This window comes from Stegostoma tigrinum, chromosome 11 (genome assembly GCF_030684315.1).
Source record: "Stegostoma tigrinum isolate sSteTig4 chromosome 11, sSteTig4.hap1, whole genome shotgun sequence".
Classification (NCBI taxonomy): Eukaryota; Metazoa; Chordata; class Chondrichthyes; order Orectolobiformes; family Stegostomatidae; genus Stegostoma; species Stegostoma tigrinum.
Window position 1 is genome coordinate 32,437,304 of NC_081364.1, and position 20,473 is coordinate 32,457,776.

Consider the following 20,473-nt stretch of genomic DNA (forward strand, 5'->3'; position numbering starts at 1 on the left):
CTACAAAGAAAGCTAAAGCTTGGCCATAAGACTGAACTTCACAATCGCTAATGCTGCCAATGGGGTTAATTTGACATAATTTGATAGTGATTTTGGTTATTGGGAATCTACAGATGAACAGGTGGCTTTAAAGAAACTGCTAGCAAAAGATAATGCAACATCTGAAGTTCTAGAGTGGAATCCATGGGGACGACCCGGTGCAGGAGCACCCATGCGATCAAAAACCGAGAAGATAATTACAATAAAGGTAGGGGTTTAAAAAACTTCAGATTTTTATATACTCTGCCTTTTATCTCCTTTTGCATAACCTTCTCTGTCTCGATGCTTTGTTTTAATGTATTTGCCCTTTTATCAAAACGAAAAAACTTATTACTGATTTTAAATCTGTATTCTAACTTGAGTGGCCATTAATGTTGTTTACTAATATTGTAGTAGCTATTTTGTTATGTAATGCACATAAATGTCACTCTGCCCATTTTCATGCTTAGATATTCACCTTACTTGTCACCCTGAAAACTCAGGAAATTTAATTTAGTCAAACCAGTTGATTTACTGTGCAAGAGAAATTGTGAGAAAGACACTAGATGTTTACAAAGTGTTATGACCTTTTTACTTCGTACCAAAGCATTTAATATTTCTGATACTGTATAAACTGCTGATGAAAATGCACTTTTCAGACATTGGGTGAGGTCAGCATACAAAGGGTTTCAAACAGGTTCACACAGACCAGGCAGAAAGCAAATCCTTGACCTAGGACCTAAAGCATTGATGAAATATGTAAGTTAGTAATCTTATATGTGATGCCTTGTAAAATAGATGTCAGTATTGCAAAGGTTGACTGACAACCAAGTAAATGCAGTGTCAAGAAGAAAGAACTAGGACTTATTAAAATCTTGTGATGTTGCAAAGCATTTTACTGACATTGTACAAAATTATTTTGTGTAATTACTGTTATAGACTGATGTGGCAACCAAGTCTTGCTCTGCAAAGTACCAAAAATGCCAATGAGAAAAATTATGTAACTTTATTAATTATAGTTGACATTAAATAATAGCCACAACACAGAACAATTCCTGTGTTCTTGACATAGTACTATGGGATTTTTACTTTCACTTGAGAGATACAAGGGATCTTGGTTTAACTTCACATCCAAAAAATGTCAACTATAACATTACAGCAGTTCCTCTTTTCTTAATTTGAAAGGGCATCTTTTGTTTTGATGCATCTTCACTGTAGTTAAACAGGTAGTTTTAACTTATCTTGTGTGGAGTCTGCAATAATTGTTCTGTCTGATGGTTCTAGGGGGAAAAAAGGTCTAAAAATCATTATTGTAAAGAGGGTGACACTGGGTTCAGTGTCACTGGGCTATTTATGGTGTAGACTTAGCTGACCTGGACCACCTCATGTACAGAAATCAATTTACAGGGAGCAAAGGGCCAGAACAAGATTAACTTTTGGGAGTGTTTTGCTACACTAGAACTGAATATCTATTTCCAGAAATCTCATTTATGGAGTCTTAGAGATGTAAAGCAGGGAAGCATATCCTTCGGTCCAACTCGTCCGTGACAACCAGACAAGCTAAATAAGTCTAGTCCCATTTGCCAGCATTTAGCCTATCTGCTCCTTAAACCATCCCTATTCATATACCAATCTAAATGCACTTTTAAAAATTGTAATTGTACCATACTCTGCCACTTCCTCTGTCAGCTCGTTCCACACACGCATCATCCTCTGTGTGAAAACATTGCCCCTAACGTCCCTCTCACCATAAACCTCTGCCCTCTAGTTTTGCACTCCCCACCCTGGGCAAAAGACCATGTCCATGATTTTATAAACCCCTGTAAGGTCACCCTCAGCTTCTGACTGTCCAGGGAAAATAGCTCCTACCTGTTCAGTCTCTGCCTGTAGCTCAGACCCTCTAACCCTGGCAACATCCTTTGTAACTCTTTTCTGAACCCTTTCAAGTTTCACAACATCTTTCCTATAGTAGGGAGACCAGAATTGCATGCTGTATTCCAACAGCAGGGTAATCAATGTCCTGTACAGCCACAACATGACCTCCCAACTCCAAACCACAAAACACTGGCCAATAAAGGTGATCATACCAAATGCCACCTTTGCTATCCTATCTAACTGCGACTTCACTTTCAAGGCACTTTGAACCTGCACTCCAAGGTCTCTTTGTTCAGCAGTACTCCCCAGGGCCTGATCATTAGGTATACAAGTCCTGCCCTGATTTGCCTTTCCAGAATGTAGTGCCCCACATTTATCTAAATTAAACTCCATCTGCCACTCCTCAGCCTGTTGGCCCATCTGATCAAGATTCAGTTGTACTCTGAGGTAACCTTCTTCGTTGCCCACGTCACCTTCCGTTTTGGAGTTACCTGCAAATTTCTTAACCATACCTCAGTGTTCACATCCAAATCATTATAAATGATGAAATGCACAGGACCCAGCACTGATCCTTGAGACATGCTGTGTTGAAGAATGCAAGAGAAGCACTGCTGTTTTGACATACGTAAGATGGAAGAAACGCCTAAAGACAAAATTTATTTTAGTTCCTTTAGAGTCAACCAGCAATTTCAGATGATGCAAATAACAAATTAACTAAAATACTGTCCCTGATGCATTGATGGATCAGGATCTGAACAAGTACTTGTGAATGGCTTTACATTGTGGGCACCCTTTGGATAGAAGTGTATTTGTTAAGCTTCTCCCTCAAATCTGAAGGAAATGTTTGTTTTTAAGTTTCAGCCGACCAGTAACTCAAATCTTTCTAACATGATCCAGTAAAATGTCAAATATTCTGCTGAATGTTATCCAGTTGCAATGTGTAGATTGTTTGTTGCCTTTGTTTCTCTTAGTCACAAGCAACGTTACCAGCTGCATCTGGCCCATGTGCTGACAGTCGAGTGATTAGCACTGCCCCCACTGCAGTGAACACTGTGGATATAAACATTCCTTCAGATCACAATGTCGGTAAAGCTTCAAGCTTTAGTTTTCCAGATTTACCTGCTGCCATCCGTTCAGCTTTTGTTCTTGGGGTAAGAAGTACTTCTTTTTATCCCCTTTCCCCTGATATTTCATAAAAAAGGTAAAAGTGTCTTTAGCTGAAGAAAGCTAATGATGAAGCGAATAATATAACTTGAGAAGAAATGATATGCCAAAGGGTTTATTGTATTTGGGCTGGACCATTTTTCTTTGACCTGAGAAAGCATTTCTGCTGTTGTGAAAAATGACTTGCTCTTGTGTTAACCTTTTGATTAGATATACAACCAATGGTTGACTGTCAACTGAACTGCCTTCTGGGTAGTTAGGGATGGGCAAAAATACTGGTCTGGCCCCCAGTGTTCATGTCTCGTGTATGAATAATTTAAAAATATCTTTATTTACATTTCTGAGGTTTTCACACATTTCCTTTGGCGAACACTGTTAGATAGTGGAAATGTTTGCAGGTTGGTTGACAATATGAGATGCAGGTACATGAATTCTCCTTCTATGGTGATGTTTTACGCTAGGTTATCTCCATGTAATGTATGATGGGAGCAGTTTGAACTACATCATCCACAAAATAGCAGGAGAATTTGGGTGGCAGCATAAGCACCCATTCTTACTCCCACTGGTTGCTGGAATATCTGAGTGTATGCTGTATTTCAGAGATGGGCCGCAGGTCTCCTCTCAGCAGGACTGCCCGGAATGGGACTTGATCCAATGTAGAATTAAGAATGCTGCCATTTAAACCTTGATTCCTCACTTCATTATATAAACAAAACATTAATTTTATTTATCAAAGGCATGCTGATGTAATTATGCAGTCCAAATAGTGATCAAATGTTACAATGTATATTAACTATGCTACCACAGTAAGTACCTTTTGACTGAATGTTCTGACTTGCAGTGTAAATTCATCAGTGTAAACTCATGTAAAAGTTAATTGCCCTGACCACGTATGCAATTGTGTAATTTATGTTGACAATGATAAAAATTTGACCCCTTTATATGTATATCTGGATTGGTGTTAAAGTGCATCCTTTGATCCATCCTGCTTGTCCTTGGGCATCAACAAATGTTAGTTTTATTACTTGAAGTTATTGCTGTACTAAATTTGTGTTGTGCATGTGGAGTTAAACTAAAACATGCATCAGTGCAATCACTGCATCATAATACACTAACAAATCATTAGATCCATGTAGGATGATTTCTGCATATTTTTAAGTTAATTTATTCTGTGAAGTGTTTCCTTTTGGTGTCATATAGGAATCTGCACCACTAGATCACCCTTTCAGTGCAGAAAAACGTGAACAACAAAAGAGGTGGCTGCAAGAACTGAATCAACAAAGAGAGGAAATAAAAATTAGAAAGCTGCAAGAAAAGTTAAAATATTCAGAGGTATTTCTTAAGAAAAAGCATAGTAATACATCTGGAAACAACTTATTCAACTTTTAATTCTTGCTGTGCTGCACATTATATGCTACTTGGGAATAAAAACCGAAAGAACTGTGACTGCTGTAAATCAGGAACAAAAACAAGTTTCTGGAAGAGCTCAGCAGGTCTGGCAGCATCTGTGAAGGGTGGGAAAACAAAAGAGTTAAAGTTTCAGGTGACCCTTCCTCAGAACTGATGGCAGCCGTGAAAACATTGGTTTATACGCAGAAAATAGTGAGGGGAGTGGGATGGAGAATAAACAATAGCATAAAGGATAAAGCCTGAAGAGAGAGAAGAGCAGTTGGACTGACAAAGGTGTTGATAACGATCAGGCTGGGAGGGTGAATAGTTGTTAATGGGGACTATTAGTGACTAAACAGATGGTGTGTAATGGCAGGCTATGTGAAAACAAGCCGTGGTGTATAGGATAGGGGGCTATGACATGGGAGAGTTTAGACCCTAAAATTATTGAACTCGATATTAAGTCCGGAGGGCTGCAGGGTCCCCAAGTGGAAAATGAGATTTTGTTCTTCTAGCTTGCAGTGAGCTTTGCTGCAACACTGCGGCAAGCCAGAGACACACATGTTGGCCAGGAAACAGGGTGGTGTATGAAAGCGGCAGGCAACTGGAAGATCACGGCCTTTTTTTACCTGCACTCGTAAAAGGCCAGAGGGAGAAGTCCAGGTAGGGGGAAGAGTGTTGGAACTGAGCAAAAGGGTCTGTGGGACAGGGAGAGGACTCTTTATCCAAAAGAAACGGGCACAGAGGCGAAGACAGGAGAAAAAGACTTCAACATCATGTTGTGCCTGAAATTCGTCAAGGTGGGGATGCAAAGGAATAAAGCTGAGGCCTTTGCTGGGTACAGAATGTTAGACATTGGAGAACGGAAGGTTAGGAGGAATGATGAATACCTGATACAAGTTAGGGCTTTGGGAGGGAATGGAGTCAGAAAGAAAGGAGGGAGAGGAAGGTTCCAGAGGGCCATGGGTATCTCTGAGTTGCTGTGTCTTGTGGGCCTTAATGCCTAAAAGAAAATTGAAAAAAATTGTTGAATGAGCTGGAGGATGAAATGGAATGGTGGAGCGGTGCAACCCTGAGCCAGTGCGTTGTGATGCTGTTAGAGAGAAACGTCCAAAGAGGGCATGTGATGCCACATGGCACTGAGTATGGATCTCAGGATGCACCGAGAGCAGCTGTCCATGGAACGTTGAATGTCACGGAGATATGTGATCCTGGGAGGAATCAAAACATGACGGATGAACCTTTTTAACCTATCACTCACTCCCTACCCCAAACCCCCTCCCTATTTTCTGCATATAAACCAACATTTTCCCAGCTACCATTAGTTGTGAGGAAGGGTGACTGGACCCGAAGTGTTAACTTTGACTTTTTCTTCTTCACAGATGCTGCCAGACCTGCTGAGCTTTTCCAGCAACTTCTGTTTCTGTTCCTGTGCTAGTTGGAGTTTATTTAATTAATTGGAAGGAAATTTACATTGAACATAGAACATTATAGAACATAGAACATTACAGCACAGTACAGGCCCTTCAGCCCTCGATGTTGTGACAACCTGTCATACCGATCTCAAGCCTATCTAACCTACACTATTCCATGTACGTCCATATGCTTATCCAATGACGACTGAAATGTACCGAAAGTTGGCGAATCTACTACCGTTGCAGGCAAAGCGTTCCATTCCCTTACTACCCTCTGAGTAAAGAAAGTACCTCTAACATCTGTCCTATATCTTTCACCCCTCAATTTAAAGCTATGCCCCCTCGTGCTCGCCATCACCATCCTAGGAAAAAGGCTCTCCCTATCTAACCCTCTGATTATTTTATATGTTTCAATTAAGTCACCTCTCAACCTTCTTCTCTCTAACGAAAATGGCCTCAAGTCCCTCAGCCTTTCCTCGTAAGACCTTCCCTCCATACCAGGCAACATCCTAGTAAATCTCCTCTGCACCCTTTCCAAAGCTTCCACATCCTTCTTATAATGCGGTGACCAGAACTGTACACAATACTCCAAGTGCGGCCGCACCAGAGTTTGTACAGCTTCAGCGTAACCTCTTGGTTCCGGAGCTCGATCCCTCTAATAAAAGCTAAAACACTCTATGCCTTCTTGCCACCCAGGTTGACAGGGCTGTTAACTTTCAAGGATCTGTGTACATAGACACCGAGATCTCTCTGCTCATCTACATTACTAAGAATCTTACCATTAGCCCAGTACTTTGCCTTCCGGTTACTCCTACCAAAGTGCATCACGTCACACTTGTCTGCATTAAACTCCATTTGCCACCTCTCAGCCTATCTCTGCGGCTTATCTATGTCTCTCTGCAAACTACAGCATCCTTTGTCACTATCCACAACTCCGCCGACCTTAGTGTCGTCTGCAAATTTACTAACCCATCCTTCTACACCCTCATCCATGTCATTTTTATAAATGACAAACAGCAGTGGACCCAACACCGACCCTTGCAGTACACCACTAGTAACTGGTCTCCAGGATGAACATTTCCCATCAACTACCACCCTCTGTCTTCTTTCAGCAAGCCAATTTCCGATCCAAACTGCTATATCTCCCACAATGCCATTCCTCTGCATTTTGTATAATAGCCTATTGTGGGGAACCTTATCGAACGCCTTGCTGACATCCATGTACACCACATCAACGGGTTTACTCTCATCTACCTGTTTGGTCACCTTCGCAAAGAACTCAATAAGGTTTGTGAGACACTACCTTCCCTTCACAAAACCGTGCTGACTATCCCTAATCAATTTATTCTTTTTTTAGATGATTATAAATCCTGTCCCTTATAACCTTTTCCAACACTTTACCAACAAATGAGGTAGGGCCCACTGGTCTATAATTACCAGGGTTGTCTCTACTCCCCTTCTTGAACAGGGGAACCACATTTGCTATCCTCCAGTCTTCTGGCTCTATTCCTGTAGACAATGATGAGTTAAAGATCAATGCCAAAGGCTTGGCAATCTCCTCCCTGGCTTCCCAGAGGATCCTAGGATAAATCCCATCTGGCCCAGGGGACTTATTTATCTTCACCCTCTGTAGGATTTCTAATACCTCTTCCTTGTGAACCTCAATCCCACCTAGTCTAGTAGCCTGTATCTCCGTATTCTCCTCGACAACATTGTCGTTTTCTAGAGTGAATACTGTTGAAAAATATTCATTTAGTGCTTCCCCTATCTCATCTGACTCCACACACAACTTCCCACTACTATCCTTGATTGGCCCTAATCTTACTTTCGTCATTCTTTTATTCCTTAAATACTGATAGAAAGCCTGAGGGTTTACCCTGATCCTATCCGCCAAAAACTTCTCATGTCTCCTCCTGGCTCTTTTGAGCTCTCTCTTTAAGGTCTTTCCTGGCTACCTCATAGCCCTCAAGCGCCCTAACTGAGCCTTCACATCTCATCCTAACATAAGCCGCCTTCTTCCTCTTGACCAGAGATTTCACCTCCTTCGTAAACCCCGGCTCCCGGGCTGTACAGCTGCCTCCCTGCCTGACAGGTACATACTTATCTAGGACACACAGGAGCTTTTCCTTGAATAAGCTCCACATTTCTAATGTGCCCATCCCCTGCAGTTTCCTTCCCCATCCTATGCTCCCTAAATCTTGCCTAATCGCATCGTAATTGCCTTTCCCCCAGCTATAACTCTTACCCAGTGGTATACACCTATCCCTTTCCATCACTAAAGTAAACATAACAGAATTGTGATCGCTATCACCAAAGTGCTCACCTACTTCCAAATCTAACACCTGGCCAGGCTCATTACCCAGTACCAAATCTAATGTGGCTTCGCCCCTTGTTGGCCTATCTACATACTGTGTCAGGAAGCCATCCTGCACACACTGGACAAAAACTGACCCATCTATAGTACTTGAACTATAGTGTTCCCAGTCAATATTTGGAAAGTTGAAGTCCCCCATGACAACTACCCTGTCGGTCTCATTCCTATCGAGAATCATCTTTGCTATCCTTTCCTCTACATCTCTGGAACTATTCGGAGGCCTATAGAAAACTCCCAACAGGGTGACCTCTCCTTTCCTGTTTCTAACCTCAGCCCATACTACCTCAGTTGACGAGTCCCCAAACGTCCTTCCTGCAACTGTAATACTGTCCTTGACCAACAATGCCACACCTCTTTCCCCCCCTCCCCTTTTACCATCTTCTCTGTTCTTACTGAAACATCTTAAATCCCAGAACCTGCAACAACCATTCCATTGAGATTCACTAGTAGAGCCATACAATAGAGAAGTAAATTATTGCTTTTATCCCCGAACTTCTCTTTAGGCAACTTTTGGTTATATTTATTTCCCACTCAATTGGGAAAGGTTGATGAGGCATAAAAATGATTTCCCAATGTATAATCATGTCACTTTTTTTGGCTTCTATGAATGATTCATTTGTTCAGTATAATCATTCTTGTGCTAATGCTTGTTTTCCAAATGTTCATTGTGTGTACACTAACGTGTGCGCGACCGATTTGTCAGTTGGAAACGCAGTAGTTCTGAGACCTTGACCTTGTGTGCAACCAAGCGGCTTCCAATGAAAATGATCGAAGTGAAACAGTTGGCTGACTACAACTCCAGTGTTCAAGTTGTTACAAAGGGGAGGTTGGAGGTCGAGCCCCTTTTGATAATAAATCAAAATGTCAGACCCAATCTGTTATGGCGGGAGTAGAGGTTCCCTTCTAATAATTAAAACAGAAACACTCAGAAGCTCGCCTTGCCGTTAAAGTCTGTTAAGAGTTAAATGAAAGGAATCCCAGATACTCACTTTATAAGTAACAAATAACAATTTATTGATTTAATCTGAACAGTGAACAAATGAGCAGAATTACTAACAAACTGAACAATTCTCCCGCCCCCCCCCCCCCCCAAAAAAAAGCTCCCAACTATTTTATAACTGAATGGAATTCTACTGGTGTGCTGTTTCAGTAAACACAGGTCCCACTTATATAAATCCAAGAGATAAGAAAACAGTAAATTTAGACACTCAAAGTTCACACAGAATGTGTCTTCTGGAATGCTGTGCCTTCAAACTTCCTTCTGCTGATCCTGCCATCAGAGATGTTTTCTCTGTAATTTCCTCAATGAGGACTCTTAGCTAGACGTGCTGCCGTGCCTTTTTATGGTACTATTTTAGAAAATTTAGTGATTTTGTGTGACAGCTAGATATGTATTCCTCAGTTGGTGGGTTTGCTGTCACCCGTTCAGATGGGAGTTAGCTCCCTCCTGATTTTCCAAATGCCTTCTTTTTTTACACCTTTGATGATCCATCCATTTCTTAAACTAGGATTGGTCTCCGGTTATCAGCATCACCAGATTTAAATTCAATTGACTTTAAGTTTTTAAGTGCTTGGTTTAAATTAATAGGCTGATTCCAGCTAGTTGCCAAAATATCAAAACAAGCCTGAGGTTTTCAGTCACACAGCCAAGTGATACATGTTTCAATTTTTAGAACTATCTGTAACCTTCAGCTGCTTGCAGATCTATTTTCTGTATTAATTTCTGAGCCTAGAAAAGTAATTTCCCCTTTAAAAGGAGAATAGTGCATCGTCCCTGTATCACTTCTTTTACAAACAAATTATAGCTTCCTGCCTTCCAATTCACAATCACCGCTACACAGCTTTGTAATAAAATATCGGTAGTAAAATAAATCATGGGAAGGAGGTCAAAGCCATTTAATGTTTGCAAAGGTTTGGAATCCAGAAGGCATATGAGTTTCAGAATCTGTCCTGTTTCTTTTATCCTCAGTGTGGAAACGTTTCAATTTCAGTTTGGTCTCCCATTCTTCTCCTTTGATTTTTAATGAGTAGGGTGGCCTTGTTGGGTAATCGTTTCAGCAACCTTTTTAAAATGCCATTACAGCTCTAATGACATGAGGTACATCTATTAATGAATCCATTAAGTGCTTTGTAGAATTCAAGTAAGTATCTTTTGGAAATCTAGCAGAAATAGACAAAGTGTTTGTAGAGCTATTTTTAACTAAGCACCGCCATGATCCAGCCAGCTGGAGTGGGTTAAAAATTTCTGTACGCTTTTCTAATAATCAACCATTGCCTATCTCCTGTTTTATAGGGTGATGACCATAACAGATGGGCTATGCACTTTGATTCTTACCAGAAGAAACCTGAGCAGCAGACTCCAATTTATGTGAACACTTCTGGATCAGCACTGGAAAAATCTTCTGAATCAACACTGGAAAAGTCTTCTGAATCATCTGAGTTACAGCAGTTTCCCACTCATGCAGTTCCTGTAATCAGTCACCATAACTCTTCAGCTAGAGAAAACATCAGCGGATTTATGGGACCTGATGTGCTGTCTAACCCACAGAAGACCAGGTTAGGCTCATCTACAACTCGTGTATGTTCCACTGCATGACTCCATCACTTCCTTCGCTCATTTAAGATTTAAACTCTCATCCATGTCTTTGTTATCTTCAGACTTGACTATTCCAATACGTTACTAGCTGGCCTTTTACATTCCATGGTCAGTAAGGCTGGTTATCCAAAACCGCCAACTGAGACTTGAACCAAGTTACATAACACCTGTGCTCAGTCACTTACACCAGCTTCCCATTAAAATCTTCATCCTTGATTACAAATCCATTCATGGCTTCACCTTCCTATCTTTGCAATCTCTGCCAGCCCCAAAACCCTCAAAAGATAATTGTGCTCTTCTAATTCTGGCCTCCTGAATTTCATTGATTTTAATTGCTAGCCATTCATGACTTTGCCTTTTAATCTCTGGATTCCCTTCTTGAACCTCTTCACTTCATAATGTCTCATTCCTCATTTTAAGACACTTCTATAAAATCTATCTTTTGGTCATTTATTCTAATAGTATTTTCGGTGCACTTTTGAAGTTTGTTTTGCCATATTTGCGTGAAGCACGTTAAGTTTTATTTTTTGCATAATGACAGAAGTCATGGCTGAAGTAATTGCATGCTTCTTTGTCATATTATGAGCCTTTTCTGTCTTCACCTGAGATCCCCAGCATCACACGTGCCAGTCTTCAGCCAGTTTGATTTACTCCACATGATATTAAGAAATAGCTAATGGCACGAGAAAGGCTATAGACCCTAACAACATCCTGGCAGTAGCATTGAAGATGTGAACTGCAGAACCAACCATGCCCGTAGCTAAGTCAAGTCAATCTTGTGTGGAGCTGGAGGAACACGGAGGGTCAGGCAGCATCGCAGGAGCGTTTCGGGTCAGGACTTTCACCCAGTCCTGACGACGTGTCCTGAAACGAAACATCGACTCTGTCTTGCTTCTCTGATGCTGCCTGACCTGCTGTGTTCCTCTCGCTGTAGCTCCACACTGTATTGACTCTGACTCCAGCATCTGCAGTCCTTGCTATCACCGATGCCCTAGCTGAACTGTTCCAGTTGGCACCTACCTACCAAAATGGAAGATTTCACAAGTATGTTCTGTTCATTTAAAAAAAAAGGACAAATAGAGTTTAGACGAATGAGGGGGAGGGGGTGGGGGTGGCGGTCTTTGTAGAGATTTATAAAATTCTAACAGGATTGGAAAGGGTAGATGCAAGGAGGATGTTCCTGATGGTGGGTGTGTCCAGAACCACTGGCCACAGTTTGAGGATCCGGAGTAGACCGTGTAGGATGGAGATGAGGAGACATTTCTTCACCCAAAGAGCCTTTGGAATTCATTATCACTGGAAGTAGTTGATGGCAAAGCATTGAATGTATTCAAGAGGTGACTAGATCTAGCAGTTGAGGTAAATAGGATCAGAGGTTATGGGGAGAAAACAGGATTAGGTTATTGAGTTGGACCATCAGCCATGATAGTGAAGAATGGCAGTGCAGGCTCGAAGGGCCGAATGGCCTCCTCCCTGCTCCTGTTTTCTATGTTTCTATATAACTCCAGTCTGGACAATTTACTGTCGTATCTGTCTACGCTCCATAATTAGCAAAGTGATGAAAGAGGTTGTTGATAATGCTCTTGAGCAGTGCTCGAGTTCACTGTCTCTCAGGCCAGGATTCTACATTAAGGCTCAACTCCTGTCCTCATTAAGCATTGCTCTAAACATAGACAGAAGAACTCAACTACAGAGGTGGGGTGAGATTGACTACCCTTGACATGAAGGCAGCATTTGATCAGGTGTGGAACAAAGGAGCAATATTGGAGTTAATGGAAATCATGAAAAGCTCTCTTCAAGTTGGAAATGTTCACTGATGACTGCACAATGTTCAATACCATTCACCACTCCTCAGATACTTATACATATATAGCAAGACAAACATAGAATAACAACCATGCTATTCAACCATTTACATGCTATATCATAACAATCTCCAACATCTAAGAATCTAACCCTCTCCCCTTGATATTCAACAGCATTGCTGTCACTGAATCCCCTACTATTAATCTTCAGAGGGTTACTGTTGACCAGAAACTGAACTGACCAGATATGTAAATACAGTGGCAACTGAGATCAGAGGCAAGGACTTCTGCAGCAAGTAATTTGGCTCCTGTCTCCACAATGCCTGTCTTCCGCCTATAAGACACAAAGCAGGAGTGTGATCAAACATTCTTCACTTGCCTAAATGAGTGCAGCTCCAACAACGCTCCAAGCTCAACTCGGTTTAAAGAAGAATGCTTGACTGGAACTCATCCACCGTTTTCAATATTCATTCCTTTGGCAGTGCAGCAACTCACCAAGGCAACATCAACAGCAACTTCCAAACTTTCAGCCTCTGCTACCTAGGACGACAGTGGCAGCAAAATCAGAGGAACACCCACTGCTTGCAAGTTGCTCTTCAGGTCGAACACCATCCTGACATGGAACCATATTGCTGTTTCTTCACTGTCACTGGGTTAACAGCTAGAACATACATTCCCCCCTCCCCCGCCCCCAAACAACATGATGGGTATACCTACACCAGGTTGTCTGTAATGGTTCACAAAGGCAGCTCAACACTACTTCATCAAAGGCAGTTAAGGATGGACAATAAACACTGGCATAGTCGGAGACACCCACATCTTGTGAACAAGTTTTTGAAGAAATGCCAAACAATTGCACAAGTGTAATTACAGCTGAAAATGTTCAAATTGCTCAAACAAAATAGCAACTATTATGGCACTGTCAGCTATAGAGAACCAGAAGAGTTAGTATAGATAAATCTTGAGGCAGTATTTTATTAAAATAAAAATCAGCAGTGTAATTGAATATTCGTTGCCTGGATGAGCATAGCTCCAACAGCATTCAAGGTGCTTAACATCATCCCAAATTAAAGCAGCTGCTAGATTGACAGCACACCCAAAAGCATCAACTCCCTCCCACCAACGCTCAGTTGCAGACGTGTGTACTGTCTCCAAGATGCATTGTAGAAATTCATCAAAAATCCTTAGACAGCACCTTCCTGCCCCACAGTCATTTGTATCTAGAAGGACGTGGGCAGCAGGTACATGGGAGCAACAACACCTTCATGTTCCCCTCCAAGGCCCTCAGCACACTGAGTTGGAAATATATCTCTGTTCATCCACTGACTCTGGGTAAAAATCCTGGAATTCTCTCTAAGAGCATTGTGGTTTCCCTAGCACAGGGTCCTCGACCAGGTGTGACCCATCTCCCACACTTGCGCCCTCACTCCTTCTCTTTCCGTCCTGCAACAGTGATAGGGTTCCACTTGTCCTTACCTACCATCCCACCAACATCCACATCCAGAAGCTCATCAGAAGCCATTTCCGCCACCTCCAGTGAGATGCCACCACCAGACACATATTCCCCTTCTCTCCCTTGTCCACTTTCCTCAGGGACCATTCCCTCTGGGACACCCTGGTCCGCATTTCCTTCATCCCCACAGCCCTACGGCACCTTCCCCTGTAACTGGTAAACGTGCAAAACCTGCCCATTTACCTCGTCCCTCCCCAGTATCCAAGGGCCTAAACATTCCTTCCAGGTGAAGCAACACTTCACCTGCACTTCCCAGAATCTGGTCTACTGCAATGTCCCCTCTACATTGGGGAAACGAAGTGTGTATACTGGGTGACGGTTTCGCAGAACATCTATGTTCTGGTCACAAAAAAGACCTTGAAATACCTGTTGCCTGCCACTTTAATGCACCACCCTGTTCCCTGGCCAACATCTCTGTATCTGGCTTGCTGCAGTGTTCCAGTGAAGCTCAACGCAAGCTGGAAGAACAGCACCTCATTTTCTGTTTGGGGACCCGACAGCCTTCTGGATTCAATATAGAGTTCAGTAATTTTAGTGCCTAAACTCTGCCATGTCCCAGCCCCCTACTCCGAACACCAGACCTTGTTAGCACATAACCTACCATTACACACTACCTGTTGTTAGTGACTAATAGTCTCCATTAACAACTAATCACCCTCCCAGCCTGATCGTTCTCAACTCCTTTGTCCAACTGCCTTTCTCTCTTTTATGGCTGTATCCTTTTCATTTTACTCCCTACTCCACCCACCTCCCTATTTTCTGCATATAAACTGAAGATTTTTCGAGCCATCATCACTTATGAGTGAGTATTGGATTGCAATTTTCAAGAATCCAGTGGAATATAATCAGAGGTGATGGCAATGAGTGTAGATGCAAGAGAGAGAGAGAGAGAAGCAGACGCCATGTTAGGCAGGGCTTCTGTTAGCTTTCATCAGGTTCTGTATGGTTGAGGCTCAGAATAGTTCTAGAGTAGTTGCTTAGCTCCCGTGAAAAACTCAAGTAAGTCCTCAGAGATGCAAAACGTTCAAAGGACGTTTGTACACAGTTGAAAATTCAGTACAGTAGAGAGTTCTAGTTGAAAGTTCACAAGCAGTATTTTCTCTGAGCCAAAGAGTGAAATGAAAGTTCAAGAAAAATCCAGGGAAAATACTAACTTGATGTAACTTGCTGTTCGTGAAAAGCTCGAGTTGACCTTATAACTAATTGCCAGAATGCAGTTATCAAGAATCCAGAAAAGTGTAATCCCAGGAAAGGAAGAGAACCAGAAGAACATGAGCAGCCATTGAGGTAGTCATGGCCAAATAGCTTTTGAAAGAGTTCAGGACTCAGTTGTTGAAAGTGCAGAGTTGTCCTTTGAAAATCACTAACTCATTTAACTGTCACAATGTCACTATCATGGGACCACAGGGATTTGCTGAAAACTCTGTGGGATCTGTTTAATCACATGCTATTTGATGTACACTATGATGGGTTTGACCATTGTTAGTACCCATATTTACCTGAAGTTAACTTGCGAATATCAAACGATAAGTCATGTAACTGTGCAGTCTAAACCTTTTGGTCAATAATTTAAGCGTGTTTGTTTGAGTTATATCTAATAGACTAGTCTATCACAATTGACAGTCAGGTGATACATTATTTTAATACTTTTTTTAGGTTTCTCATGCTTTCAACATTACCAAATCTAAAAAGAACATGTGACGTTTTTCAATAATACTATATTTCAGCTTTTTGCGATCAATGACTGCCTTATTAGACCCAGCACAGATTGAAGAACGAGATTTGCGTCGAAAAAAGCAACTGGAACACCAGGTGATCATATGATCTTTAAGGAAACAAATCTCATGCATGCATTATTAAAATCATGTCACTTTTATACTTTTTTCATAGTGTGGTTTGCTGACAGTATTTTCAAGTTTCAAAATATGTAGAATGATCTTTTGACTCCTCCTTTGTCATTTTGAAGAATAACAATTTATGGAATCGGTCAAGAGATCAAAAACGCCAAGAAAGTCATGTTAATTTCAAAATTTCCAGCAGATTTCCTTAATTTATGCATCCATATCCACAAAGGTGGATACCCACAAACCCAAAGGTGAAACAATGTGATACAATCCATACACAAGTTTATCTCTGACCAGTGTCAAAAGAATTGTAAAATCTAAAAACACAGGGGGAGATGATTCAGCATATTATACTTATGTCTACCATGGTGAATTCCATTATTTTGTTACATCATTTTGTATTGCAGAAGGCAGCACTTAAGCAAACATAATATTTGGTGGTACAGATAGTTCAGACAAGAATCATAATCCCTTGTGTAGTTTTAATTAGATTTGGTGATCCACTGTATAACTAAGACCTGGGAGTCAATTGCTGAGGAATCTGTAGGATTGCAGCATCACTGTCACCCATATTTGCTTCATGTTTGGTATGTTAGAATATGAGTCATTTCTATCTTGGCACATGCTAAATTTTGTAAAATTAATAATCTTTGCCTGTTTGTTCAAGTTTTAAATCTGTTATCCTTAACAAAACAAACCTGGCTGAATTGATTCTACTACTATCAGATGCAAGCCAAGCCGAGTGAATTGGTCATATTATCACGCTGGTTAAATTTAAAATTTGTTCTAGCTTGAAGGATTCTAGAAAGGAATTGGTGCACACCTTTGACCTCAGCCGATGCCACTCTTTATTTCCACTCCTGTATGCCGACGTATCCCTGCAATCCTAATCATTAGATTTGAGCATTGCTAGCATTAACGTTAGGTCAGCATTAACCGATCACTAATAGCATTTGAGAAGATGATGGTGAGCTGTCTTCTTGAAATACTGCAGTCATGTGGTGAAAGTGCATCCACAGCATTAGTGGGAAAGCAGTTCTTGGGTTTTGATGTGCCTGTGAAGGAATAGGAATGTAGGTTCAAGTCAGGAGGGCGTGTGGTTTGGTGCAGTACTTGCAGATGGTGATAATAAAATGTGAGGCTGGATGAACACAGCAGGCCCAGCAGCATCTCAGGAGCACAAAAGCTGACGTTTCGGGCCTAGACCCTTCATCAGAGAGGGGGATGGGGTGAGGGTTCTGGAATAAATAGGGAGAGAGGGAGAGGCAGACCGAAGATGGAGAGAAAAGAAGATAGGTAGGGAGGGGATAGGTCAGTCCAGGGAAGACGGACAGGTCAAGGAGGTGGGATGAGGTTAGTAGGTAGGAGATGGAGGTGCGGCTTGGGGTGGGAGGAAGGGATGGGTGAGAGGAAGAACAGGTTAGGGAGGCAGAGACTGGTTGGACTGGTTTTGGGATGCAGTGGGTGGAGGTGAAGAGCTGGGCTTGTTGTGTGGTGCAGTGGGGGGAGGGGACGAACTGGGCTGGTTTTGGGATTTGGTCGAGAACGCCCTTGACCGCGTCTCCTGCATTTCCCGCAACACATCCCTCACACCCCGCCCCCGCCACAACCGCCCAAAGAGGATCCCCCTCGTTCTCACACAACACCCCATCAACCTCCGGATACAACGCATCATCCTCCGACACTTCCGCCATCTACAATCCGACCCCACCACCCAAGACATTTTCCCATCCCCACCCCTGTCTGCTTTCTGGAGAGACCGCTCTCTCCATGACTCCCTTGTTCGCTCCACACTGCCCTCCAACCCCACCACACCCGGCACCTTCCCCTGCAATCGCAGGAAATGCTACACTTGCCCCCACACCTCCTCCCTCACCCCTATCCCAGGCCCCAAGATGACTTTCCACATTGGCAGATGTGCAGGTGAACCTCTGCTTAATGTGGTGTACTGCATCCACTGTACCCGGTGTGGCGTCCTCTACGTTGAAGAAACCAAGCGGAGGCTTGGGGACCACTTTGCAGAACGCCTCCGCTCGGTTCGCAATGAACAACTGCACCTCCCAGTCGCAAACCATTTCCACTCCCTCCCATTCTTTAGATGACATGTCCATCATGGGCCTCCTGCAGTGTCACAATGATGCCACCCGAAGGTTGCAGGAACAGCAACTCACATTCCGCTTGGGAACTCTGCAGCCCAATGGTATCAATGTGGACTTCACCAGCTTCAAAATCTCCCCTTCCCCCACCGCATCCCAAAACCAGCCCAGTTCATCCCCTCCCCCCACTGCACCACACAACCAGCCCAGCTCTTCACCTCCACCCACTGCATCCCAAAACCAGTCCAACCAGTCTCTGCCTCCCTAACCTGTTCTTCCTCTCACCCATCCCTTCCTCCCACCCCAAGCCGCACCTCCATCTCCTACCTACTAACCTCATCCCACCTCCTTGACCTGTCCGTCTTCCCTGGACTGACCTATCCCCTCCCTACCTCCCCACCTATCTTCTTTTCTCTCCATCTTCGGTCCGCCTCCCCCTCTCTCCCTATTTATTCCAATTCCCTCTCCCCATCCCCCTCTCTGATGAAGGGTCTAGGCCCGAAACGTCAGCCTTTGTGCTCCTGAGATGCTGCTGGGCCTGCTGTGTTCATCCAGCCTCACATTTTATTATCTTGGATTCTCCAGCATCTGCAGTTCCCATTATCACTATTGCAGATGGTGATGTTCCCTTGTGTGTTGTGCTATTCTTGTAGGTGGTAGACCTTGCACATTTGGAAAGTCATATCAAAGGACGCTTCTTAAATTGTTGCAGTGCATCTTGTAGTTAGTGCAAACTGTGGCCACTATTTGATGGTAGTGAGGGATCAAATGCTTCATTTATTGGTGAGATGACGGTTAAATGGACTGCTTTGTCCTGGATAGTAATAAGCTTCAGTTTTATTTTTGGAAGAACTGAACTTATCCAGACATACAGAAAGTAATCCATCAACCCCTTGACTTGAGCTTTGTCAGATATTATTGATGGTAAATATCCAATTCTCTTTTTAAGGTTCCTTCTGTCACCATCGAAACACATTTTCTTTATTCCACTGTAATCTCTCAGAATTTTGGATTCCTGTAATAAATCAAACCTTCTGTTGCTCTTGCTGTCAAGAGAACAAAACCAGTTTTTCTAATCTCATCAACTCCACAAGTAGCTGCTGGTTTTTATTCCTGGACAGTTTTCTCCTTTTTCAAACTATGGACTTCTTAAAGCTGTTGAGCCCAATACTTGGATCTGAATAATTATTTCTGAATTTCATATACTGTGTACCATAAGCTCCCCACTTGGACAGTTTTGTTCTTTATAGTTTCTGGAGGTTACTATGATGAGGATCCTGGATGTCTATCATTGTTATTTGAAGTACAGTCTCTATGCAACATAATTATGCTGATTCGCTCAAGCTATCACAAACAGCAGCAGTTGAAATAGGATCACTGTTGAAAAGTACGAAATATGGTATTCTGTTAAGATCTAAAAGTAAACAAACAATGAGGAATTGACTAAACACAGCCTATTTCCTGTTAATTCAATAAAACAAGGTTTCATCACTGTCATTACATTCTTTAGATCTTGTGAAAACCTATTTTAATGATATTTTAAGAAGATAATGGATAATATAAAATTAATTGCAATCTTTCATAACATGATAGCTAATTTATTTTAATCTTTTTCTTTAGAAAGCTATAGCCATCCAGGTAGAGGAGCGCCGCAGACAGAAGCAGCTGGAAGAAGATCAGAAAAGAGAAGAAGAACAAAAAGAAGAACTTCGTTTGGCAAAGGAGAGAGAGAGGTTGAGACAACAGTATGAGGAAGAAACTAGAGCACAAAGGGAAAAGGAAGTAGGTGTTATTACCCATTTAACTTTATATTGTGGGTGGAGCTTCCAGTTGAGCAATATCTTCATTCAGTTTTTAAATACTACCTTATCTGAAACTAAAATGTACTTTTAAGTTTTGCCCTTTTCTGGATATTTTGCTCAGTAACATAGATGATGTTGAGGCACTGACCTAAAATATTACAGTATTATTTCAGTGCATAATTCAATACTTTTTTAAACTGTTTATTGGCTCAGCTGATGGAACTTTTCTTATTTTTGCATTAGATGCCTATGCATTCTAATCCTATTCTATGAACTGAACAGAAACTCTGTGTACACGTTCCTGCAATTCTGCGAGAATGTGTCCTGTCTCTAGGATGAGTGTGGAACTTAAATGCTTGCTTCCATGTTCTAAATGTTCTGATCAAGTGATTCTTCAGTCAAACAACAACACCAAACTCATGAACCCCATTTTGTCTTTTTTGTGCGATGTTGCTGTTTGCAAAATATTTGCTGCATTTGCCTTCAGAACAATGGTGACTGCTATAAAGAAAAATTAATTGGCAGCCAGGTGCTGTAAGAATACAAAAAGCATAAGTCAGTTTTGCTTTTATTTGTAATATA

The 20,473-nt window shown here is 42.0% G+C and overlaps 1 protein-coding gene across 9 annotated transcripts in view; it reads left to right on the top strand.

Moving 5' to 3' along the window:
• Positions 1–20,473, top strand: part of ccdc66 (coiled-coil domain containing 66) — a 79,390-nt gene that overhangs the window by 32,974 nt on the left and 25,943 nt on the right. For 8 of the 9 annotated variants that reach the window (XR_007249250.2, XR_007249251.2, XM_048547891.1 and 5 more), the window contains 6 exons: positions 114–247; positions 2,865–3,044; positions 4,258–4,389; positions 10,529–10,791; positions 15,877–15,961; positions 19,710–19,871. Coding sequence is in view for 7 of the 9 variants with exons in the window: in XM_048547891.1 (XP_048403848.1) it covers positions 114–247; positions 2,865–3,044; positions 4,258–4,389; positions 10,529–10,791; positions 15,877–15,961; positions 19,710–19,871 (956 nt within the window). In the remaining 2 variants the exon portion in view is untranslated. The remainder of the gene's footprint in view (positions 1–113; positions 248–2,864; positions 3,045–4,257; positions 4,390–10,528; positions 10,792–15,876; positions 15,962–19,709; positions 19,872–20,473) is intronic. The other variant, XM_048547896.1, reaches the window with a different exon arrangement.